This window comes from Oncorhynchus mykiss, chromosome 10 (genome assembly GCF_057628025.1).
Source record: "Oncorhynchus mykiss isolate SJ-2025 chromosome 10, ASM5762802v1, whole genome shotgun sequence".
NCBI classification, from domain to species: domain Eukaryota; kingdom Metazoa; phylum Chordata; class Actinopteri; order Salmoniformes; family Salmonidae; genus Oncorhynchus; species Oncorhynchus mykiss.
Window position 1 is genome coordinate 87,716,709 of NC_143031.1, and position 26,703 is coordinate 87,743,411.

Genomic DNA, 26,703 nt, shown 5'->3' on the forward strand with positions numbered 1-26,703 from the left:
TCGGGAGAATGGGGGCCTCGGGGGAGTGACGGTAGGATGGAGCGGGAGAACGGGGCCTTGGGGGGAGTGACGGTAGGATGGATCGGGAGTACGGGGCCTGGGGGGAGTGACGGTAGGATGGAGCGGGAGAACGGGGCCTCGGGGGAGTGAAGGGTAGGATGGATCGGGAGAACGGGGCCTCGGGGGAGTGAAGGTAGGATGGAGCGGATCGGGAGAACGGGGCCTCGGGGGGAGTGACGGTAGGATGGAGCGGATCGGGAGAACGGGGCCTCGGGGGGAGTGACGGTAGGATGGATCGGGAGAATGGGGGCCTCGGGGGAGTGACGGTAGGATGGAGCGGGAGAACGGGGCCTTGGGGGGAGTGACGGTAGGATGGATCGGGAGTACGGGGCCTGGGGGGAGTGACGGTAGGATGGAGCGGGAGAACGGGGCCTCGGGGGAGTGAAGGGTAGGATGGAGCGGGAGAACGGGGCCTCGGGGGGAGTGACGGTAGGATGGAGCGGGAGAACGGGGCCTCGGGGGGAGTGACGGTAGGATGGAGCGGATCGGGAGAACGGGGCCTCGGGGGAGTGACGGTAGGATGGATCGGGAGAACGGGGCCTCGGGGGGAGTGACGGGAGGATGGAGCGGATCGGGAGAACGGGGCCTCGGGGGGAGTGACGGGAGGATGGAGCGGGAGAACGGGACCTCGGGGGGAGTGACGGTAGGATGGAGCGGATCGGGAGAACGGGGCCTCGGGGGGAGTGACGGTAGGATGGAGCGGATCGGGAGAACGGGGCCTCGGGGGGAGTGACGGTAGGATGGAGCGGATCGGGAGAACGGAGCCTCGGGGGAGTGACGGTAGGATGGAGCGGGAGAACGGGGCCTCGGGGGAGTGAAGGGTAGGATGGAGCGGGAGAACGGGGCCTCGGGGGGAGTGACGGTAGGATGGATCGGGGGAACGGGGCATCGGGGGGAGTGACGGTAGGATGGATCGGGAGAACGGGGCCTCGGGGGGAGTGACGGTAGGATGGATCGGGAGAACGGGGCCTCGGGGGAGTGAAGGTAGGATGGAGCGGATCGGGAGAACGGGGCCTCGGGGGGAGTGACGGTAGGATGGAGCGGATCGGGAGAACGGGGCCTCGGGGGGAGTGACGGTAGGATGGATCGGGAGAATGGGGGCCTCGGGGGAGTGACGGTAGGATGGAGCGGGAGAACGGGGCCTTGGGGGGAGTGACGGTAGGATGGATCGGGAGTACGGGGCTTCGGGGGAGTGACGGTAGGATGGAGCGGGAGAACGGGGCCTCGGGGGAGTGAAGGGTAGGATGGAGCGGGAGAACGGGGCCTCGGGGGGAGTGACGGTAGGATGGAGCGGGAGAACGGGGCCTCGGGGGGAGTGACGGTAGGATGGAGCGGATCGGGAGAACGGGGCCTCGGGGGGAGTGACGGTAGGATGGATCGGGAGAATGGGGCCTCGGGGGGAGTGACGGGAGGATGGAGCGGATCGGGAGAACGGGGCCTCGGGGGGAGTGACGGTAGGATGGAGCGGGAGAACGGGGCCTCGGGGGGAGTGACGGGAGGATGGAGCGGATCGGGAGAACGGGGCCTCGGGGGGAGTGACGGTAGGATGGAGCGGATCGGGAGAACGGGGCCTCGGGGGGAGTGACGGTAGGATGGAGCGGATCGGGAGAACGGGGCCTCGGGGGAGTGACGGTAGGATGGAGCGGGAGAACGGGGCCTCGGGGGGAGTGAAGGGTAGGATGGAGCGGGAGAACGGGGCCTCGGGGGGAGTGACGGTAGGATGGATCGGGAGAACGGGGCCTCGGGGGAGTGACGGTAGGATGGATAGGGAGAACGGGGCCTCGAGTGGAGTGACGGTAGGATGGATCGGGAGAACGGGGCCTCGGGGGGAGTGACGGTAGGATGGATCGGGAGAACGGGGCCTCGGGGGGAGTGACGGTAGGATGGATCGGGAGAACGGGGCCTCGGGGGGAGTGACGGTAGGATGGAGCGGGAGAACGGGGCCTCGGGGGGAGTGACGGTAGGATGGAGCGGGAGAAAGGGGCCTCGGGGGGAGTGACGGTAGGATGGAGCGGGAGAACGGGGCCTCGGGGGGAGTGACGGTAGGATGGATCGGGAGAACGGGGCCTCGGGGGGAGTGACGGTAGGATGGAGCGGATCGGGAGAACGGGGCCTCGGGGGGAGTGACGGTAGGATGGAGCGGATCGGGAGAACGGAGCCTCGGGGGAGTGACGGTAGGATGGAGCGGGAGAACGGGACCTCGGGGGAGTGAAGGGTAGGATGGAGCGGGAGAACGGGGCCTCGGGGGGAGTGACGGTAGGATGGATCGGGGGAACGGGGCATCGGGGGGAGTGACGGTAGGATGGATCGGGAGAACGGGGCCTCGGGGGGAGTGACGGTAGGATGGATCGGGAGAACGGGGCCTCGGGGGAGTGAAGGTAGGATGGAGCGGATCGGGAGAACGGGGCCTCGGGGGGAGTGACGGTAGGATGGAGCGGATCGGGAGAACGGGGCCTCGGGGGGAGTGACGGTAGGATGGATCGGGAGAATGGGGGCCTCGGGGGAGTGACGGTAGGATGGAGCGGGAGAACGGGGCCTTGGGAGGAGTGACGGTAGGATGGATCGGGAGTACGGGGCTTCGGGGGAGTGACGGTAGGATGGAGCGGGAGAACGGGGCCTCGGGGGAGTGAAGGGTAGGATGGAGCGGGAGAACGGGGCCTCGGGGGGAGTGACGGTAGGATGGAGCGGGAGAACGGGGCCTCGGGGGGAGTGACGGTAGGATGGAGCGGTTCGGGAGAACGGGGCCTCGGGGGGAGTGACGGTAGGATGGATCGGGAGAACGGGGCCTCGGGGGGAGTGACGGGAGGATGGAGCGGATCGGGAGAACGGGGCCTCGGGGGGAGTGACGGGAGGATGGATCGGGAGAACGGGGCCTCGGGGGGAGTGACGGGAGGATGGAGCGGATCGGGAGAACGGGGCCTCGGGGGGAGTGACGGTAGGATGGAGCGGATCGGGAGAACGGGGCCTCGGGGGAGTGACGGTAGGATGGAGCGGGAGAACGGGGCCTCGGGGGGAGTGACGGTAGGATGGAGCGGGAGAACGGGGCCTCGGGGGGAGTGACGGTAGGATGGAGCGGATCGGGAGAACGGGGCCTCGGGGGAGTGACGGTAGGATGGATCGGGAGAACGGGGCCTCGGGGGGAGTGACGGGAGGATGGAGCGGATCGGGAGAACGGGGCCTCGGGGGGAGTGACGGGAGGATGGAGCGGGAGAACGGGACCTCGGGGGGAGTGACGGTAGGATGGAGCGGATCGGGAGAACGGGGCCTCGGGGGGAGTGACGGTAGGATGGAGCGGATCGGGAGAACGGGGCCTCGGGGGGAGTGACGGTAGGATGGAGCGGATCGGGAGAACGGAGCCTCGGGGGAGTGACGGTAGGATGGAGCGGGAGAACGGGGCCTCGGGGGAGTGAAGGGTAGGATGGAGCGGGAGAACGGGGCCTCGGGGGGAGTGACGGTAGGATGGATCGGGGGAACGGGGCATCGGGGGGAGTGACAGTAGGATGGATCGGGAGAACGGGGCCTCGGGGGGAGTGACGGTAGGATGGATCGGGAGAACGGGGCCTCGGGGGAGTGAAGGTAGGATGGAGCGGATCGGGAGAACGGGGCCTCGGGGGGAGTGACGGTAGGATGGAGCGGATCGGGAGAACGGGGCCTCGGGGGAGTGACGGTAGGATGGATCGGGAGAACGGGGCCTTGGGGGGAGTGACGGTAGGATGGATCGGGAGTACGGGGCTTCGGGGGAGTGACGGTAGGATGGAGCGGGAGAACGGGGCCTCGGGGGAGTGAAGGGTAGGATGGAGCGGGAGAACGGGGCCTCGGGGGGAGTGACGGTAGGATGGAGCGGGAGAACGGGGCCTCGGGGGGAGTGACGGTAGGATGGAGCGGATCGGGAGAACGGGGCCTCGGGGGGAGTGACGGTAGGATGGATCGGGAGAACGGGGCCTCGGGGGGAGTGACGGGAGGATGGAGCGGATCGGGAGAACGGGGCCTCGGGGGGAGTGACGGGAGGATGGAGCGGGAGAACGGGGCCTCGGGGGGAGTGACGGGAGGATGGAGCGGATCGGGAGAACGGGGCCTCGGGGGGAGTGACGGTAGGATGGAGCGGATCGGGAGAACGGGGCCTCGGGGGAGTGACGGTAGGATGGAGCGGGAGAACGGGGCCTCGGGGGGAGTGAAGGGTAGGATGGAGCGGGAGAACGGGGCCTCGGGGGGAGTGACGGTAGGATGGATCGGGAGAACGGGGCCTCGGGGGAGTGACGGTAGGATGGATAGGGAGAACGGGGCCTCGAGTGGAGTGACGGTAGGATGGATCGGGAGAACGGGGCCTCGGGGGGAGTGACGGTAGGATGGATCGGGAGAACGGGGCCTCGGGGGGAGTGACGGTAGGATGGATCGGGAGAACGGGGCCTCGGGGGGAGTGACGGTAGGATGGAGCGGGAGAACGGGGCCTCGGGGGGAGTGACGGTAGGATGGATCGGGAGAACGGGGCCTCGGGGGAGTGAAGGGTAGGATGGATCGGGAGAACGGGGCCTCGGGGGGAGTGACGGTAGGATGGATCGGGAGAACGGGGCCTCGGGGGAGTGAAGGTAGGATGGAGCGGATCGGGAGAACGGGGCCTCGGGGGGAGTGACGGTAGGATGGAGCGGATCGGGAGAACGGGGCCTCGGGGGGAGTGACGGTAGGATGGATCGGGAGAATGGGGGCCTCGGGGGAGTGACGGTAGGATGGAGCGGGAGAACGGGGCCTTGGGGGGAGTGACGGTAGGATGGATCGGGAGTACGGGGCCTGGGGGGAGTGACGGTAGGATGGAGCGGGAGAACGGGGCCTCGGGGGAGTGAAGGGTAGGATGGATCGGGAGAACGGGGCCTCGGGGGAGTGAAGGTAGGATGGAGCGGATCGGGAGAACGGGGCCTCGGGGGGAGTGACGGTAGGATGGAGCGGATCGGGAGAACGGGGCCTCGGGGGGAGTGACGGTAGGATGGATCGGGAGAATGGGGGCCTCGGGGGAGTGACGGTAGGATGGAGCGGGAGAACGGGGCCTTGGGGGGAGTGACGGTAGGATGGATCGGGAGTACGGGGCCTGGGGGGAGTGACGGTAGGATGGAGCGGGAGAACGGGGCCTCGGGGGAGTGAAGGGTAGGATGGAGCGGGAGAACGGGGCCTCGGGGGGAGTGACGGTAGGATGGAGCGGGAGAACGGGGCCTCGGGGGGAGTGACGGTAGGATGGAGCGGATCGGGAGAACGGGGCCTCGGGGGAGTGACGGTAGGATGGATCGGGAGAACGGGGCCTCGGGGGGAGTGACGGGAGGATGGAGCGGATCGGGAGAACGGGGCCTCGGGGGGAGTGACGGGAGGATGGAGCGGGAGAACGGGACCTCGGGGGGAGTGACGGTAGGATGGAGCGGATCGGGAGAACGGGGCCTCGGGGGGAGTGACGGTAGGATGGAGCGGATCGGGAGAACGGGGCCTCGGGGGGAGTGACGGTAGGATGGAGCGGATCGGGAGAACGGAGCCTCGGGGGAGTGACGGTAGGATGGAGCGGGAGAACGGGGCCTCGGGGGAGTGAAGGGTAGGATGGAGCGGGAGAACGGGGCCTCGGGGGGAGTGACGGTAGGATGGATCGGGAGAACGGGGCCTCGGGGGGAGTGACGGTAGGATGGATCGGGAGAACGGGGCCTCGGGGGAGTGAAGGTAGGATGGAGCGGATCGGGAGAACGGGGCCTCGGGGGGAGTGACGGTAGGATGGAGCGGATCGGGAGAACGGGGCCTCGGGGGGAGTGACGGTAGGATGGATCGGGAGAATGGGGGCCTCGGGGGAGTGACGGTAGGATGGAGCGGGAGAACGGGGCCTTGGGGGGAGTGACGGTAGGATGGATCGGGAGTACGGGGCTTCGGGGGAGTGACGGTAGGATGGAGCGGGAGAACGGGGCCTCGGGGGAGTGAAGGGTAGGATGGAGCGGGAGAACGGGGCCTCGGGGGGAGTGACGGTAGGATGGAGCGGGAGAACGGGGCCTCGGGGGGAGTGACGGTAGGATGGAGCGGATCGGGAGAACGGGGCCTCGGGGGGAGTGACGGTAGGATGGATCGGGAGAACGGGGCCTCGGGGGGAGTGACGGGAGGATGGAGCGGATCGGGAGAACGGGGCCTCGGGGGGAGTGACGGGAGGATGGAGCGGGAGAACGGGGCCTCGGGGGGAGTGACGGGAGGATGGAGCGGATCGGGAGAACGGGGCCTCGGGGGGAGTGACGGTAGGATGGAGCGGATCGGGAGAACGGGGCCTCGGGGGGAGTGACGGTAGGATGGAGCGGATCGGGAGAACGGGGCCTCGGGGGAGTGACGGTAGGATGGAGCGGGAGAACGGGGCCTCGGGGGGAGTGAAGGGTAGGATGGAGCGGGAGAACGGGGCCTCGGGGGGAGTGACGGTAGGATGGATCGGGAGAACGGGGCCTCGGGGGAGTGACGGTAGGATGGATAGGGAGAACGGGGCCTCGAGTGGAGTGACGGTAGGATGGATCGGGAGAACGGGGCCTCGGGGGGAGTGACGGTAGGATGGATCGGGAGAACGGGGCCTCGGGGGGAGTGACGGTAGGATGGATCGGGAGAATGGGGCCTCGGGGGGAGTGACGGTAGGATGGAGCGGGAGAACGGGGCCTCGGGGGGAGTGACGGTAGGATGGATCGGGAGAACGGGGCCTCGGGGGAGTGAAGGGTAGGATGGATCGGGAGAACGGGGCCTCGGGGGGAGTGACGGTAGGATGGATCGGGAGAACGGGGCCTCGGGGGAGTGAAGGTAGGATGGAGCGGATCGGGAGAACGGGGCCTCGGGGGGAGTGACGGTAGGATGGAGCGGATCGGGAGAACGGGGCCTCGGGGGGAGTGACGGTAGGATGGATCGGGAGAATGGGGGCCTCGGGGGAGTGACGGTAGGATGGAGCGGGAGAACGGGGCCTTGGGGGGAGTGACGGTAGGATGGATCGGGAGTACGGGGCCTGGGGGGAGTGACGGTAGGATGGAGCGGGAGAACGGGGCCTCGGGGGAGTGAAGGGTAGGATGGATCGGGAGAACGGGGCCTCGGGGGAGTGAAGGTAGGATGGAGCGGATCGGGAGAACGGGGCCTCGGGGGGAGTGACGGTAGGATGGAGCGGATCGGGAGAACGGGGCCTCGGGGGGAGTGACGGTAGGATGGATCGGGAGAATGGGGGCCTCGGGGGAGTGACGGTAGGATGGAGCGGGAGAACGGGGCCTTGGGGGGAGTGACGGTAGGATGGATCGGGAGTACGGGGCCTGGGGGGAGTGACGGTAGGATGGAGCGGGAGAACGGGGCCTCGGGGGAGTGAAGGGTAGGATGGAGCGGGAGAACGGGGCCTCGGGGGGAGTGACGGTAGGATGGAGCGGGAGAACGGGGCCTCGGGGGGAGTGACGGTAGGATGGAGCGGATCGGGAGAACGGGGCCTCGGGGGAGTGACGGTAGGATGGATCGGGAGAACGGGGCCTCGGGGGGAGTGACGGGAGGATGGAGCGGATCGGGAGAACGGGGCCTCGGGGGGAGTGACGGGAGGATGGAGCGGGAGAACGGGACCTCGGGGGGAGTGACGGTAGGATGGAGCGGATCGGGAGAACGGGGCCTCGGGGGGAGTGACGGTAGGATGGAGCGGATCGGGAGAACGGGGCCTCGGGGGGAGTGACGGTAGGATGGAGCGGATCGGGAGAACGGAGCCTCGGGGGAGTGACGGTAGGATGGAGCGGGAGAACGGGGCCTCGGGGGAGTGAAGGGTAGGATGGAGCGGGAGAACGGGGCCTCGGGGGGAGTGACGGTAGGATGGATCGGGGGAACGGGGCATCGGGGGGAGTGACGGTAGGATGGATCGGGAGAACGGGGCCTCGGGGGGAGTGACGGTAGGATGGATCGGGAGAACGGGGCCTCGGGGGAGTGAAGGTAGGATGGAGCGGATCGGGAGAACGGGGCCTCGGGGGGAGTGACGGTAGGATGGAGCGGATCGGGAGAACGGGGCCTCGGGGGGAGTGACGGTAGGATGGATCGGGAGAACGGGGCCTTGGGGGGAGTGACGGTAGGATGGATCGGGAGTACGGGGCCTTGGGGGGAGTGACGGTAGGATGGATCGGGAGAACGGGGCCTCGGGGGGAGTGACGGGAGGATGGAGCGGGAGAACGGGGCCTCGGGGGGAGTGACGGGAGGATGGAGCGGATCGGGAGAACGGGGCCTCGGGGGGAGTGACGGTAGGATGGAGCGGATCGGGAGAACGGGGCCTCGGGGGGAGTGACGGTAGGATGGAGCGGATCGGGAGAACGGGGCCTCGGGGGAGTGACGGTAGGATGGAGCGGGAGAACGGGGCCTCGGGGGGAGTGAAGGGTAGGATGGAGCGGGAGAACGGGGCCTCGGGGGGAGTGACGGTAGGATGGATCGGGAGAACGGGGCCTCGGGGGAGTGACGGTAGGATGGATAGGGAGAACGGGGCCTCGAGTGGAGTGACGGTAGGATGGATCGGGAGAACGGGGCCTCGGGGGGAGTGACGGTAGGATGGATCGGGAGAACGGGGCCTCGGGGGGAGTGACGGTAGGATGGATCGGGAGAACGGGGCCTCGGGGGGAGTGACGGTAGGATGGAGCGGGAGAACGGGGCCTCGGGGGGAGTGACGGTAGGATGGAGCGGGAGAAAGGGGCCTCGGGGGGAGTGACGGTAGGATGGAGCGGGAGAACGGGGCCTCGGGGGGAGTGACGGTAGGATGGATCGGGAGAACGGGGCCTCGGGGGGAGTGACGGTAGGATGGAGCGGATCGGGAGAACGGGGCCTCGGGGGGAGTGACGGTAGGATGGAGCGGATCGGGAGAACGGAGCCTCTGGGGAGTGACGGTAGGATGGAGCGGGAGAACGGGACCTCGGGGGAGTGAAGGGTAGGATGGAGCGGGAGAACGGGGCCTCGGGGGGAGTGACGGTAGGATGGATCGGGGGAACGGGGCATCGGGGGGAGTGACGGTAGGATGGATCGGGAGAACGGGGCCTCGGGGGGAGTGACGGTAGGATGGATCGGGAGAACGGGGCCTCGGGGGAGTGAAGGTAGGATGGAGCGGATCGGGAGAACGGGGCCTCGGGGGGAGTGACGGTAGGATGGAGCGGATCGGGAGAACGGGGCCTCGGGGGGAGTGACGGTAGGATGGATCGGGAGAATGGGGGCCTCGGGGGAGTGACGGTAGGATGGAGCGGGAGAACGGGGCCTTGGGGGGAGTGACGGTAGGATGGATCGGGAGTACGGGGCTTCGGGGGAGTGACGGTAGGATGGAGCGGGAGAACGGGGCCTCGGGGGAGTGAAGGGTAGGATGGAGCGGGAGAACGGGGCCTCGGGGGGAGTGACGGTAGGATGGAGCGGGAGAACGGGGCCTCGGGGGGAGTGACGGTAGGATGGAGCGGATCGGGAGAACGGGGCCTCGGGGGGAGTGACGGTAGGATGGATCGGGAGAACGGGGCCTCGGGGGGAGTGACGGGAGGATGGAGCGGATCGGGAGAACGGGGCCTCGGGGGGAGTGACGGGAGGATGGAGCGGGAGAACGGGGCCTCGGGGGGAGTGACGGGAGGATGGAGCGGATCGGGAGAACGGGGCCTCGGGGGGAGTGACGGTAGGATGGAGCGGATCGGGAGAACGGGGCCTCGGGGGAGTGACGGTAGGATGGAGCGGGAGAACGGGGCCTCGGGGGGAGTGAAGGGTAGGATGGAGCGGGAGAACGGGGCCTCGGGGGGAGTGACGGTAGGATGGATCGGGAGAACGGGGCCTCGGGGGAGTGACGGTAGGATGGATAGGGAGAACGGGGCCTCGAGTGGAGTGACGGTAGGATGGATCGGGAGAACGGGGCCTCGGGGGGAGTGACGGTAGGATGGATCGGGAGAACGGGGCCTCGGGGGGAGTGACGGTAGGATGGATCGGGAGAACGGGGCCTCGGGGGGAGTGACGGTAGGATGGAGCGGGAGAACGGGGCCTCGGGGGGAGTGACGGTAGGATGGAGCGGGAGAAAGGGGCCTCGGGGGGAGTGACGGTAGGATGGAGCGGGAGAACGGGGCCTCGGGGGGAGTGACGGTAGGATGGATCGGGAGAACGGGGCCTCGGGGGGAGTGACGGTAGGATGGAGCGGATCGGGAGAACGGGGCCTCGGGGGGAGTGACGGTAGGATGGAGCGGATCGGGAGAACGGGGCCTCGGGGGGAGTGACGGTAGGATGGAGCGGATCGGGAGAACGGGGCCTCGGGGGGAGTGACGGTAGGATGGAGCGGATCGGGAGAACGGGGCCTCGGGGGGAGTGACGGTAGGATGGAGCGGATCGGGAGAACGGGGCCTCGGGGGGAGTGACGGTAGGATGGAGCGGATCGGGAGAACGGGGCCTCGGGGGGAGTGACGGTAGGATGGAGCGGACCGGGAGAACGGGGCCTCGGGGAGAGTGACGGTAGGATGGAGCGGATCGGGAGAACGGGGCCTCGGGGGGAGTGACGGTAGGATGGAGCGGATCGGGAGAACGGGGCCTCGGGGGGAGTGACGGTAGGATGGAGCGGATCGGGAGAACGGGGCCTCGGGGGGAGTGACGGTAGGATGGAGCGGATCGGGAGAACGGGGCCTCGGGGGGAGTGACGGTAGGATGGAGCGGATCGGGAGAACGGGGCCTCGGGGGGAGTGAAGGTAGGATGGAGCGGATCGGGAGAACGGGGCCTCGGGGGGAGTGACGGTAGGATGGATCGGGAGAACGGGGCCTCGGGGGGAGTGACGGTAGGATGGATCGGGAGAACGGGGCCTCGGGGGAGTGAAGGTAGGATGGAGCGGATCGGGAGAACGGGGCCTCGGGGGGAGTGACGGTAGGATGGAGCGGATCGGGAGAACGGGGCCTCGGGGGGAGTGACGGGAGGATGGAGCGGGAGAACGGGGCCTCGGGGGGAGTGACGGGAGGATGGAGCGGATCGGGAGAACGGGGCCTCGGGGGGAGTGACGGTAGGATGGAGCGGATCGGGAGAACGGGGCCTCGGGGGAGTGACGGTAGGATGGAGCGGGAGAACGGGGCCTCGGGGGGAGTGAAGGGTAGGATGGAGCGGGAGAACGGGGCCTCGGGGGGAGTGACGGTAGGATGGATCGGGAGAACGGGGCCTCGGGGGAGTGACGGTAGGATGGATAGGGAGAACGGGGCCTCGAGTGGAGTGACGGTAGGATGGATCGGGAGAACGGGGCCTCGGGGGGAGTGACGGTAGGATGGATCGGGAGAACGGGGCCTCGGGGGGAGTGACGGTAGGATGGATCGGGAGAACGGGGCCTCGGGGGGAGTGACGGTAGGATGGAGCGGGAGAACGGGGCCTCGGGGGGAGTGACGGTAGGATGGAGCGGGAGAAAGGGGCCTCGGGGGGAGTGACGGTAGGATGGAGCGGGAGAACGGGGCCTCGGGGGGAGTGACGGTAGGATGGATCGGGAGAACGGGGCCTCGGGGGGAGTGACGGTAGGATGGAGCGGATCGGGAGAACGGGGCCTCGGGGGGAGTGACGGTAGGATGGAGCGGATCGGGAGAACGGGGCCTCGGGGGGAGTGACGGTAGGATGGAGCGGATCGGGAGAACGGGGCCTCGGGGGGAGTGACGGTAGGATGGAGCGGATCGGGAGAACGGGGCCTCGGGGGGAGTGACGGTAGGATGGAGCGGATCGGGAGAACGGGGCCTCGGGGGGAGTGACGGTAGGATGGAGCGGATCGGGAGAACGGGGCCTCGGGGGGAGTGACGGTAGGATGGAGCGGATCGGGAGAACGGGGCCTCGGGGGGAGTGACGGTAGGATGGAGCGGACCGGGAGAACGGGGCCTCGGGGAGAGTGACGGTAGGATGGAGCGGATCGGGAGAACGGGGCCTCGGGGGGAGTGACGGTAGGATGGAGCGGATCGGGAGAACGGGGCCTCGGGGGGAGTGACGGTAGGATGGAGCGGATCGGGAGAACGGGGCCTCGGGGGGAGTGACGGTAGGATGGAGCGGATCGGGAGAACGGGGCCTCGGGGGGAGTGAAGGTAGGATGGAGCGGATCGGGAGAACGGGGCCTCGGGGGGAGTGACGGTAGGATGGATCGGGAGAACGGGGCCTCGGGGGGAGTGACGGTAGGATGGATCGGGAGAACGGGGCCTCGGGGGAGTGAAGGTAGGATGGAGCGGATCGGGAGAACGGGGCCTCGGGGGGAGTGACGGTAGGATGGATCGGGAGAACGGGGCCTCGGGGGGAGTGACGGTAGGATGGATCGGGAGAACGGGACCTCGGGGGGAGTGACGGTAGGATGGATCGGGAGTACGGGGCCTGGGGGGAGTGACGGTAGGATGGATCGGGAGAACGGGGCCTCTGGGGAGTGAAGGGTAGGATGGAGCGGGAGAACGGGGCCTCGGGGGGAGTGACGGTAGGATGGATCGGAAGAACGGGGCCTCGGGGGGAGTGAAGGGTAGGATGGATCGGGAGAACGGGGCCTCGGGGGGAGTGACGGTAGGATGGATCGGGAGAACGGGGCCTCGGGGGGAGTGACGGGAGGATGGAGCGGGAGAACGGGGCCTCGGGGGGAGTGACGGTAGGATGGAGCGGATCGGGAGAACGGGGCCTCGGGGGGAGTGACGGGAGGATGGAGCGGGAGAACGGGGCCTCGGGGGGAGTGACGGTAGGATGGATCGGGAGAACGGGGCCTCGGGGGAGTGAAGGGTAGGATGGATCGGGAGAACGGGGCCTCGGGGGGAGTGAAGGGTAGGATGGATCGGGAGAACGGGGCCTCGGGGGGAGTGACGGTAGGATGGATCGGGGGAACGGGGCATCGGGGGGAGTGACGGTAGGATGGATCGGGAGAACGGGGCCTCGGGGGAGTGAAGGTAGGATGGAGCGGATCGGGAGAACGGGGCCTCGGGGGGAGTGACGGTAGGATGGAGCGGATCGGGAGAACGGGGCCTCGGGGGGAGTGACGGTAGGATGGATCGGGAGAATGGGGGCCTCGGGGGAGTGACGGTAGGATGGAGCGGGAGAACGGGGCCTTGGGGGGAGTGACGGTAGGATGGAGCGGGAGAACGGGGCCTCGGGGGAGTGAAGGGTAGGATGGAGCGGGAGAAAGGGGCCTCGGGGGGAGTGACGGTAGGATGGAGCGGGAGAACGGGGCCTCGGGGGGAGTGACGGTAGGATGGAGCGGATCGGGAGAACGGGGCCTCGGGGGAGTGACGGTAGGATGGATCGGGAGAACGGGGCCTCGGGGGGAGTGACGGGAGGATGGAGCGGATCGGGAGAACGGGGCCTCGGGGGGAGTGACGGGAGGATGGAGCGGGAGAACGGGACCTCGGGGGGAGTGACGGTAGGATGGAGCGGATCGGGAGAACGGGGCCTCGGGGGGAGTGACGGTAGGATGGAGCGGATCGGGAGAACGGGGCCTCGGGGGGAGTGACGGTAGGATGGAGCGGATCGGGAGAACGGAGCCTCGGGGGAGTGACGGTAGGATGGAGCGGGAGAACGGGGCCTCGGGGGAGTGAAGGGTAGGATGGAGCGGGAGAACGGGGCCTCGGGGGGAGTGACGGTAGGATGGATCGGGGGAACGGGGCATCGGGGGGAGTGACGGTAGGATGGATCGGGAGAACGGGGCCTCGGGGGGAGTGACGGTAGGATGGATCGGGAGAACGGGGCCTCGGGGGAGTGAAGGTAGGATGGAGCGGATCGGGAGAACGGGGCCTCGGGGGGAGTGACGGTAGGATGGAGCGGATCGGGAGAACGGGGCCTCGGGGGGAGTGACGGTAGGATGGATCGGGAGAATGGGGGCCTCGGGGGAGTGACGGTAGGATGGAGCGGGAGAACGGGGCCTTGGGGGGAGTGACGGTAGGATGGATCGGGAGTACGGGGCTTCGGGGGAGTGACGGTAGGATGGAGCGGGAGAACGGGGCCTCGGGGGAGTGAAGGGTAGGATGGAGCGGGAGAACGGGGCCTCGGGGGGAGTGACGGTAGGATGGAGCGGGAGAACGGGGCCTCGGGGGGAGTGACGGTAGGATGGAGCGGATCGGGAGAACGGGGCCTCGGGGGAGTGACGGTAGGATGGATCGGGAGAACGGGGCCTCGGGGGGAGTGACGGGAGGATGGAGCGGATCGGGAGAACGGGGCCTCGGGGGGAGTGACGGGAGGATGGAGCGGGAGAACGGGGCCTCGGGGGGAGTGACGGGAGGATGGAGCGGATCGGGAGAACGGGGCCTCGGGGGGAGTGACGGTAGGATGGAGCGGATCGGGAGAACGGGGCCTCGGGGGGAGTGACGGTAGGATGGAGCGGATCGGGAGAACGGGGCCTCGGGGGGAGTGACGGTAGGATGGAGCGGATCGGGAGAACGGGGCCTCGGGGGAGTGACGGTAGGATGGAGCGGGAGAACGGGGCCTCGGGGGAGTGAAGGGTAGGATGGAGCGGGAGAACGGGGCCTCGGGGGGAGTGACGGTAGGATGGATCGGGAGAACGGGGCCTCGGGGGAGTGACGGTAGGATGGATAGGGAGAACGGGGCCTCGGGGGGAGTGACGGTAGGATGGATCGGGAGAACGGGGCCTCGGGGGGAGTGACGGTAGGATGGATCGGGAGAACGGGGCCTCGGGGGGAGTGACGGTAGGATGGAGCGGGAGAACGGGGCCTCGGGGGGAGTGACGGTAGGATGGAGTGGGAGAACGGGGCCTCGGGGGGAGTGACGGTAGGATGGAGCGGGAGAAAGGGGCCTCGGGGGGAGTGACGGTAGGATGGAGCGGGAGAACGGGGCCTCGGGGGGAGTGACGGTAGGATGGATCGGGAGAACGGGGCCTCGGGGGGAGTGACGGTAGGATGGAGCGGATCGGGAGAACGGGGCCTCGGGGGGAGTGACGGTAGGATGGAGCGGATCGGGAGAACGGGGCCTCGGGGGGAGTGACGGTAGGATGGAGCGGATCGGGAGAACGGGGCCTCGGGGGGAGTGACGGTAGGATGGAGCGGACCGGGAGAACGGGGCCTCGGGGAGAGTGACGGTAGGATGGAGCGGATCGGGAGAACGGGGCCTCGGGGGGAGTGACGGTAGGATGGAGCGGATCGGGAGAACGGGGCCTCGGGGGGAGTGACGGTAGGATGGAGCGGATCGGGAGAACGGTAGGATGGAACGGATCGGGAGAACGGGGCCTCGGGGGGAGTGACGGTAGAATGGAACGGGAGAACAGGGCCTCTGGGGGAGTGACGGTAGGATGGAGCGGGAGAACGGGGCCTCGGGGGGAGTGACGGTAGGATGAAGCGGATCGGGAGAACGGGGCATCGGGGGGAGTGACGGTAGGATGGAGCGGATCGGGAGAACGGGGCATCGGGGGGAGTGACGGTAGGATGGATCGGGAGAACGGGGCCTCGGGGGGAGTGACGGTAGGATGGATCGGGAGAACGGGGCCTCGGGGGAGTGAAGGTAGGATGGAGCGGATCGGGAGAACGGGGCCTCGGGGAGAGTGACGGTAGGATGGATCGGGAGAACGGGGCCTCGGGGGAGTGACGGTAGGATGGAGAGGGAGAACGGGGCCTTGGGGGGAGTGACGGTAGGATGGATCGGGAGAACGGGGCCTGGGGGGAGTGACGGTAGGATGGAGCGGATCGGGAGAACGGGTCCTCGGGGGGAGTGACGGTAGGATGGAGCGGATCGGATCGGGAGAACGGGGCCTCGGGGGGAGTGACGGTAGGATGGAGCGGGAGAACGGGGCCTCGGGGGGAGTGACGGTAGGATGGAGCGGATCGGGAGAACGGGGCCTCGGGGGGAGTGACGGTAGGATGGATTGGGAGAACGGGGCATCGGGGGGAGTGACGGTAGGATGGATCGGGAGAACGGGGCATCGGGGGGGAGTGACGGTAGGATGGATCGGGAGAACGGGGCATCGGGGGGAGTGACGGTAGGATGGATTGGGAGAACGGGGCATCGGGGGGAGTGACGGTAGGATGGATCGGGAGAACGGGGCATCGGGGGGAGTGACGGTAGGATGGATCGGGAGAACGGGGCATCGGGGGGAGTGACGGTAGGATGGATCGGGAGAACGGGGCCTCGGGGGGAGTGACGGTAGGATGGATTGGGAGAACGGGGCCTCGGGGGAGTGAAGGTAGGATGGAGCGGATCGGGAGAACGGGGCCTCGGGGGGAGTGATGGTAGGATGGATCGGGAGAACGGGGCCTCGGGGGGAGTGACGGTAGGATGGATCGGGAGAACGTGGCCTCGGGGGGAGTGACGGTAGGATGGATTGGGAGAACGGGGCCTCGGGGGGAGTGAAGGTAGGATGGATTGGGAGAACGGGGCCTCGGGGGGAGTGACGGTAGGATGGATTGGGAGAACGGGGCATCGGGGGGAGTGACGGTAGGATGGATTGGGAGAACGGGGCATCGGGGGGAGTGACGGTAGGATGGATCGGGAGAACGGGGCCTCGGGGAGTGAAGGTAGGATGGAGCGGATCGGGAGAACAGGGCCTCGGGGGGAGTGACGGTAGGATGGATCGGGAGAACGGGGCCTCGGGGGAGTGACGGTAGGATGGAGCGGGAGAACGGGGCCTCGGGGGGAGTGACGGTAGGATGGATCGGGGGAACGGGGCATCGGGGGGAGTGACGGTAGGATGGATCGGGAGAACGGGGCCTCGGGGGAGTGAAGGTAGGATGGAGCGGATCGGGAGAACGGGGCCTCGGGGGGAGTGACGGTAGGATGGAGCGGATCGGGAGAACGGGGCCTCGGGGGGAGTGACGGTAGGATGGATCGGGAGAATGGGGGCCTCGGGGGAGTGACGGTAGGATGGAGCGGGAGAACGGGGCCTTGGGGGGAGTGACGGTAGGATGGATCGGGAGTACGGGGCCTGGGGGGAGTGACGGTAGGATGGAGCGGGAGAACGGGGCCTCGGGGGAGTGAAGGGTAGGATGGAGCGGGAGAACGGGGCCTCGGGGGGAGTGACGGTAGGATGGAGCGGGAGAACGGGGCCTGGGGGGAGTGACGGTAGGATGGATCGGGAGAACGGGGCCTGGGGGAGTGACGGTAGGATGGAGCGGGAGAACGGGGCCTTGGGGGGAGTGACGGTAGGATGGATCGGGAGAACGGGGCCTGGGGGGAGTGACGGTAGGATGGATCGGGAGAACGGGGCCTCGGGGGGAGTGACGGTAGGATGGAGCGGATCGGGAACACGGGGCCTCGGGGGGAGTGACGGTAGGATGGAGCGGGAGAACGGGGCCTCGGGGGGAGTGACGGTAGGATGGAGCGGGAGAACGGGGCCTCGGGGGGAGTGACGGTAGGATGGAGCGGATCAGGAGAACGGGGCCTCGGGGGGAGTGACGGTAGGATGGAGCGGATCAGGAGAACGGGGCCTCGGGGGGAGTGACGGTAGGATGGAGCGGATCAGGAGAACGGGGCCTCGGGGTGAGTGACGGTAGGATGGATCGGGAGAACGGGGCCTCGGGGGGAGTGACGGTAGGATGGAGCGGATCAGGAGAACGGGGTTGTGAAGGAAGGATGGAGCGGATTGTAACGGGGCCTTACACTGAGTTTCCTCTTGGGGGCTTTGTGTTTGGCGGTTGTTGTTGTTGCTCCCCTACGATGAGTCACAAACTTCCCTGGAGCCAAAACTGGAGACGGACTGAGAGAGACAGAGAGACAGAGAGAGAGAGAGAGAGAGAGAGAAAGAGAGAGAGAGAGAGAGAGAGAGAGACAGAGAGAGACAGAAAGAGAGAGACAGAAAGAGAGAGACAGAAAGAGAGAGAGACAGAAAGAGAGAGAGACAGAGAGAGAGACAGAGAGAGAGACAGAAAGAGAGACAGAGAGAGACAGAGAGAGACAGAAAGAGAGAGAGACATTGGTATATAGGTAGCCTAGTGGTTAGAGTGAAGGGGAGGCAGGTAGTCTAGTGGTTAGAGTGTAGAGGAGGCAGGGTAGCCTAGTGGTTAGAGTGTAGAGGAGGCAGGTAGCCTAGTGGTTAGAGTGTAGAGGAGGCAGGTAGTCTAGTGGTTAGAGTGTAGAGGAGGCAGGTAGTCTAGTGGTTAGAGTGTAGAGGAGGCAGGTAGTCTAGTGGTTAGAGTGTAGAGGTGGCAGGTAGCCTAGTGGTTAGAGTGTAGAGGAGGCAGGTAGTCTAGTGGTTAAAGTGTAGAGGAGGCAGGTAGTCTAGTGGTTATAGTGTAAAAGTCTGACTGTGTGTGTGTCCTGGCTCTAGCTGTGGTGTGTTGGGAGCGTTTAGGGTTGGGTTGTCTGGTGGTCGTTGTCTCTCCATCACTCTCACTGGAGCTCACAATACGCCTGGCCTTCCGACCAGCACGCCTCAAGAATGGCTTCCTAAAACACACACACACACACACACACACAGGTCAGATAGAGACAGACAGACGGCCCGGTCTGATAGATACAGACAGACGGGTCTGATAGATACAGACAGACGGGTCAGATCGAGACAGACAGACGGGTCAGATCGAGACAGACAGACGGGTCAGATCGAGACAGACAGGCGGGTCAGATCTAGGGTCAGATCTAGACAGACAGACGGGTCAGATCTAGACAGACAGACGGGTCAGATCGAGACAGACGGGTCAGATCTAGACAGACAGACGGGTCAGATCGAGACAGACAGACGGGTCAGATAGATACAGACAGACGGGTCAGACAGAGACAGACAGACGGGTCAGATAGAGACGGACAGACGGGTCAGATAGAGACGGACAGACGGGTCAGATAGAGACGGACAGACGGGTCAGATAGAGACGGACAGACGGGTCAGATAGAGACGGACAGACGGGTCAGATAGAGATGGACAGACGGGTCAGATAGAGACGGACAGACGGGTCAGATAGAGACGGACAGACGGGTCAGATAGAGACGGACAGACGGGTCAGATAGAGACGGACAGACGGGTCAGATAGAGACGGACAGACGGGTCACAAACAATTGAAGACCAGAAAGGTAATGCCACCAGTCTGACCTGTTGCTCTGCTGCTGGGGAGGAGGATGGACGATGAAGATGTTCTCTTCATCACTGTCCTGCTCTCTCAGACAGGACAGGGCTTTGGTCTTCGCTAGTCGCAGCTCTCTACGTAGACAGTATATACATATGTAGTGGACAGCAGTAGTTATATAGGATGAACTAGAATACAGTATATACATATGAAGTGGACAACAGGATGAACCATGACTAGAATACAGTATATACATATGAAGTGGACAGCAGTAGTTATATAGGATGAACCATGACTAGAATACAGTATATACATATGAAGTGGACAGCAGTAGTTATATAGGATGAACTAGAATACAGTATATACATATGAAGTGGACAGCAGGATGAACCATGACTAGAATACAGTATATACATATGAAGAGGACAGCAGGATGAACCATGACTAGAATACAGTATATACATATGAAGTGGACAGCAGTAGTTATATAGGATGAACTAGAATACAGTATATACATATGAAGTGGACAGCAGGATGAACCGTGACTAGAATACAGTATATACATATGAAGTGGACAGCAGTAGTTATATAGGATGAACTAGAATACAGTATATACATATGAAGTGGACAGCAGGATGAACCATGACTAGAATACAGTATATACATATGAAGAGGACAGCAGGATGAACCATGACTAGAATACAGTATATACATATGAAGTGGACAACAGGATGAACCATGACTAGAATACAGTATATACATATGAAGAGGACAGCAGTAGTTATATAGGATGAACCATGACTAGAATACAGTATATACATATGAAGAGGACAGCAGTAGTTATATAGGATGAACCATGACTAGAATACAGTATATACATATGAAGTGGACAGCAGTAGTTATATAGGATGAACTAGAATACAGTATATACATATGAAGTGGACAGCAGGATGAACCATGACTAGAATACAGTATATACATATGAAGTGGACAGCAGTAGTTATATAGGATGAACTAGAATACAGTATATACATATGAAGTGGACAGCAGGATGAACCGATCGAGACAGACAGACGGGTCAGATAGATACAGACAGACGGGTCAGACAGAGACAGACAGACGGGTCAGATAGAGACGGACAGACGGGTCAGATAGAGACGGACAGACGGGTCAGATAGAGACGGACAGACGGGTCAGATAGAGACGGACAGACGGGTCAGATAGAGACGGACAGACGGGTCAGATAGAGATGGACAGACGGGTCAGATAGAGACGGACAGACGGGTCAGATAGAGACGGACAGACGGGTCAGATAGAGACGGACAGACGGGTCAGATAGAGACGGACAGACGGGTCAGATAGAGACGGACAGACGGGTCACAAACAATTGAAGACCAGAAAGGTAATGCCACCAGTCTGACCTGTTGCTCTGCTGCTGGGGAGGAGGATGGACGATGAAGATGTTCTCTTCATCACTGTCCTGCTCTCTCAGACAGGACAGGGCTTTGGTCTTCGCTAGTCGCAGCTCTCTACTGATATCTGCTGTCCAGGACAGGGCTTTGGTCTTAGCCGGTCGCAGCTCTCTACTGATATCTGCTGTACTTCTCTTTCTCACTCTGGAACAGGGGAAGGGAGGCCGGGAGAAGAGGAAGACGGTGTTTTCATATCAGTGCAGAAGAAAAGAGGTCACAGTTTAGATGGTGAGATAAAGAGAGAGAGAGAAGCACATAGACGAAGACACTACTGGTGTCAGTCAGAGCAAAGTGACCATATGACCGCAGAGAAGACCATAGAAGAAGAGAGAGAGAGAGAGAGCAGAGAAGACCATAGAAGAAGACACAGAGAGAGAGCAGAGAAGACCATAGAAGAAGACACAGAGAGAGAGCAGAGAAGACCATAGAAGAAGACACAGAGAGAGAGCAGAGAAGACCATAGAAGAAGACACAGAGAGAGCAGAGAAGACCATAGAAGAAGACAGAGAGAGAGCAGAGAAGACCATAGAAGAAGACACAGAGAGAGAGCAGAGAAGACCATAGAAGAAGACACAGAGAGAGAGCAGAGAAGACCATAGAAGAAGACACAGAGAGAGAGCAGAGAAGACCATAGAAGAAGACACAGAGAGAGAGCAGAGAAGACCATAGAAGAAGACACAGAGAGAGCAGAGAAGACCATAGAAGAAGACAGAGAGAGAGCAGAGAAGACCATAGAAGAAGACACAGAGAGAGAGAGAAGACCATAGAAGAAGACACACAGAGAGAGAGCAGAGAAGACCATAGAAGAAGACACAGAGAGAGAGAGCAGAGAAGACCATAGAAGAAGACACAGAGAGAGAGCAGAGAAGACCATAGAAGACACAGAGAGAGAGCAGAGAAGACTATAGAAGAAGACACAGAGAGAGAGCAGAGAAGACCATAGAAGAAGACACAGAGAGAGAGCAGAGAAGACCATAGAAGAAGACACAGAGAGAGAGCAGAGAAGACCACCACACCTGATTCAGCTAGCTAATCTATCTAGGAGAAGCTAGACCCACAGCTCCAACAGACCTGATTCAGCTAGCTAATCTATGTAGGAGAAGCTAGACCCACAGCTCCAACAGACCTGATTCAGCTAGCTAATCTATCTAGGAGAAGCTAGACCCACAGCTCCAACAGACCTGATTCAGTTAGCTAATCTATCTAGGAGAAGCTAGACCCACAGCTCCAACAGACCTGATCAGCTAGCTAATCTATCTAGGAGAAGCTAGACCCACAGCTCCAACAGACCTGATTCAGCTAACTAATCTATCTAGGCCCTGGCCTGCTGAGCAGGAACGGAGCAAAAGCCTGATCACCCAGATCACTAGCTTTTCAGGGGGAGAGAAGTCTCTTACCTCTTGGCCGGGGGTTTGGGGCTGCAGGGCTCAACGATGGACAGGTCAGAGGAAGAGGTGCTGGCGAAAACCTGTTTTCGGTTGTCAGGGGAGATCCAGGCCTCCAACTTCCGGTTCTGTTTGCCGTAGGTCTTCATGAACAACGGTCGGCCTGCTCGGTTCATCTTTACTCTTTTTTTTGCAGGGTCCGTTTCACCAACAAGATCGGGAACCGACTGTCAAATGACAAAATAATGGTGACAAGGGGCGTATTCGTTACGTATACCGTTGACCGTTAAAGAACCAAACGGAAGCAAAACGAGGGTTTCTATTGGACAAATTCAGGTAGGCGCCTCCCTGTTTCGTTCGGTACGCTTCCGTTTAATAAACGTTTCACAACAGACGTGGCGTAATGAATACGCCCCAGTTGACATATTAGGACTAAACGTTACTTAGTTTATATCCTCTATGCTTCCGTTTTTCTCAATTCATGTAACGTTAGCTAACGACAGGAAAATAACATATGGGGGAATCTTTACATTGTGATTTGTTTTTACTATAACTAGTCAGCTTAACTAGAATACCTAAAAACAGTCTCTCTCCATACATACATCGGTATAATTTACTTTTTTTGTGTGTTGTTGACAGAGTAACGTTACAATGTTTATCTCCCCTCACCGTTACTGTCGTGACAGTAAACTCGGTTATCGTCCACAATCTGACAAAATACTCACCGAACTCAAACATTACCGTGGTAACCGTCTCTATCCGTTATCACACCTTTTTATTTTTTTTATTTAAAGCTAAAATTAATTCATTTAGTTACGGGATGAAATATAAGTCTTTATTCCGTTTTCAACAACAGCTCAGGATAGAGTCCCGCTCCCAAGGTTCAAACGAGACGACGCTTTCTCATTGGTCGAAACTCCACCGGATGTGAGGTTGTCTAAATATTAAAACACGTTAGAAGCACTTCCTCAAACAGCGCCGCCTGTCGGGACGGAAGGTGAGTCGAAAACTTAATGTGGACAATATAAATATATTATATATAAATCCATTTTTAAAATGGATACCTCGATATCAATATAAGGTTGAATATGACGTGATATAGTCTTTGTATTTCAATAATGTTTTTTATTTTCAAGCAGAACCGTTGTCACTCATTCTGGAAGGTTGAAATGTAACCAAGGAAACCACCAGTGGGTTCCCATTGAGCCAGTACAGCAAAATATATTTATTGAGTATATGTCAAAATTACAATCTAATTTTATTTTTTTTCAAAAGTTTTCGTGGGTGTAGTAAAATTCCAACAGTGCAGTAGTACCTAACAAAACAATACACGCACATTTCCCCCCCCCCCTCCCTATCAACTAATTACATTAAGAAATGTAGAGATATTAGGGCGAGTAATGTCAGAGTTCAGAATATAAACATATTAAATATGTATTTGATGGTGTGTATAGACAAAATGGACTTTATATGAGTAGAGAAGAAGTGGAAAACAGTAGTTATATAGGATGAACCATGACTAGAATACAGTATATACATATGAAGAGGACAGCAGGATGAACCATGACTAGAATACAGTATATACATATGAAGTGGACAACAGGATGAACCATGACTAGAATACAGTATATACATATGAAGTGGACAGCAGGATGAACCATGACTAGAATACAGTATATACATATGAAGTGGACAGCAGTAGTTATATAGGATGAACCATGACTAGAATACAGTATATACATATGAAGTGGACAACAGTAGTTATATAGGATGAACTAGAATACAGTATATACATATGAAGTGGACAGCAGGATGAACCATGACTAGAATACAGTATATCCATATGAAGTGGACAACAGTAGTTATATAGGATGAACTAGAATACAGTATATACATATGAAGTGGACAGCAGGATGAACCATGACTAGAATACAGTATATACATATGAAGTGGACAACAGTAGTTATACAGGATGAACCATGACTAGAATACAGTATATACATATGAAGTGGACAGCAGGATGAACCATGACTAGAATACAGTATATACATATGAAGTGGACAGCAGGATGAACCATGACTAGAATACAGTATATACATATGAAGTGGACAGCAGGATGAACCATGACTAGAATACAGTATATACATATGAAGTGGACAGCAGGATGAACCATGACTAGAATACAGTATATACATATGAAGTGGACAGCAGTAGTTATATAGGATGAACTAGAATACAGTATATACATATGAAGTGGACAGCAGGATGAACCATGACTAGAATACAGTATATACATATGAAGTGGACAGCAGGATGAACCATGACTAGAATACAGTATATACATATGAAGTGGACAACAGTAGTTATATAGGATGAACTAGAATACAGTATATACATATGAAGTGTACAGCAGTAGTTATATAGGATGAACCATGACTAGAATACAGGATATACATATGAAGTGGACAACAGTAGTTATATAGGATGAACTAGAATACAGTATATACATATGAAGTGGACAGCAGTAGTTATATAGGATGAACCATGACTAGAATACAGTATATACATATGAAGTAGACAGCAGGATGAACCATGACTAGAATACAGTATATACATATGAAGTGGACAGCAGTAGTTATATAGGATGAACCATGACTAGAATATAGTATATACATATGAAGTGGACAGCAGGATGAACCATGACTAGAATACAGTATATACATATGAAGTGGACAGCAGGATGAACCATGACTAGAATACAGTATATACATATGAAGTGGACAGCAGGATGAACCAGGACTAGAATACAGTATATACATATGAAGTGGACAGCAGGATGAACCATGACTAGAATACAGTATATACATATGAAGTGGACAGCAGGATGAACCATGACTAGAATACAGTATATACATATGAAGTGGACAGCAGGATGAACCATGACTAGAATACAGTATATACATATGAAGTGGACAACAGTAGTTATATAGGATGAACCATGACTAGAATACAGTATATACATATGAAGTGGACAGCAGGATGAACCATGACTAGAATACATTATATACATATGAAGTGGACAGCAGGATGAACCATGACTAGAATACAGTATATACATATGAAGTGGACAGCAGGATGAACCATGACTAGAATACAGTATATACATATGAAGTGGACAGCAGGATGAACCATGACTAGAATACAGTATATACATATGAAGTGGACAGCAGGATGAACCATGACTAGAATACAGTATATCCATATGAAGTGGACAACAGTAGTTATATAGGATGGACCATGACTAGAATACAGTATATACATATGAAGTGGACAGCAGTAGTTATATAGGATGAACTAGAATACAGTATATACATATGAAGTGGACAGCAGTAGTTATATAAGATGAACCATGACTAGAATATAGTATATACATATGAAGAGGACAGCAGGATGAACCATGACTAGAATATAGTATATACATATGAAGAGGACAGCAGGATGAACTAGAATACAGTATATACATATGAAGTGGACAACAGTAGTTATATAGGATGAACTAGAATACAGTATATACATATGAAGTGGACAACAGTAGTTATATAGGATGAACTAGAATACAGTATATACATATGAAGTGGACAGCAGGATGAACCATGACTAGAATACAGTATATACATATGAAGTGGACAACAGGATGAACCATGACTAGAATACAGTATATACATATGAAGTGGACAACAGTAGTTATATAGGATGAACCATGACTAGAATACAGGATATACATATGAAGTGGACAACAGTAGTTATATAGGATGAACTAGAATACAGTATATACATATGAAGTGGACAGCAGGATGAACCATGACTAGAATACAGTATATACATATGAAGTGGACAGCAGGATGAACCATGACTAGAATACAGTATATACATATGAAGTGGACAGCAGTAGTTATATAGGATGAACCATGACTAGAATACAGTATATACATATGAAGTGGACAGCAGGATGAACCATGACTAGAATACAGTATATACATATGAAGTGGACAGCAGTAGTTATATAGGATGAACTAGAATACAGTATATACATATGAAGTGGACAGCAGTAGTTATATAGGATGAACTAGAATACAGTATATCCATATGAAGTGGACAGCAGGATGAACCATGACTAGAATACAGTATATCCATATGAAGTGGACAGCAGGATGAACCATGACTAGAATACAGTATATACATATGAAGTGGACAGCAGTAGTTATATAGGATGAACTAGAATACAGTATATACATATGAAGTGGACAGCAGGATGAACCATGACTAGAATACAGTATATACATATGAAGTGGACAGCAGGATGAACCATGACTAGAATACAGTATATACATATGAAGTGGACAGCAGGATGAACCATGACTAGAATACAGTATATACATATGAAGTGGACAGCAGGATGAACCAGGACTAGAATACAGTATATACATATGAAGTGGACAGCAGGATGAACCATGACTAGAATACAGTATATACATATGAAGTGGACAGCAGGATGAACCATGACTAGAATACAGTATATACATATGAAGTGGACAGCAGTAGTTATATAGGATGAACCCTGACTAGAATACAGTATATACATATGAAGTGGACAGCAGTAGTTATATAGGATGGGTAAAATAGTATGTAAACATTATTAAAGTGATCTATGATTCTGTGTACACAGGGCAGCAGTCTCTAAGGTGCAGGCTAGAGTACCGGGTGGTAGCAGGGTAGAGTACCGGGTGGTGCAGGGTAGAGTACCGGGTGGTGCAGGCTAGAGTACCGGGTGGTCAGGGTAGAGTACCGGGTGGTCAGGGTAGAGTACCGGG

General features: G+C 59.4%; 1 protein-coding gene across 1 annotated transcript in view; it reads right to left on the minus strand.

The window, feature by feature from the left end:
* Positions 1–22,761, minus strand: part of haspin (histone H3 associated protein kinase) — a 50,472-nt gene extending 27,711 nt beyond the window's left edge. The window contains exons 1-5 of the mRNA XM_090188383.1: positions 22,558–22,761; positions 21,845–22,059; positions 20,388–20,591; positions 18,221–18,361; positions 17,576–17,672 (exon numbers count right to left, since the gene is read on the minus strand). Of these exons, the coding sequence (XP_090044509.1) occupies positions 17,576–17,672; positions 18,221–18,361; positions 20,388–20,591; positions 21,845–22,008 (606 nt within the window). The 5' untranslated portion in view covers positions 22,009–22,059; positions 22,558–22,761. The remainder of the gene's footprint in view (positions 1–17,575; positions 17,673–18,220; positions 18,362–20,387; positions 20,592–21,844; positions 22,060–22,557) is intronic.
* Between the last annotated feature and the right edge of the window lie 3,942 nt (positions 22,762–26,703).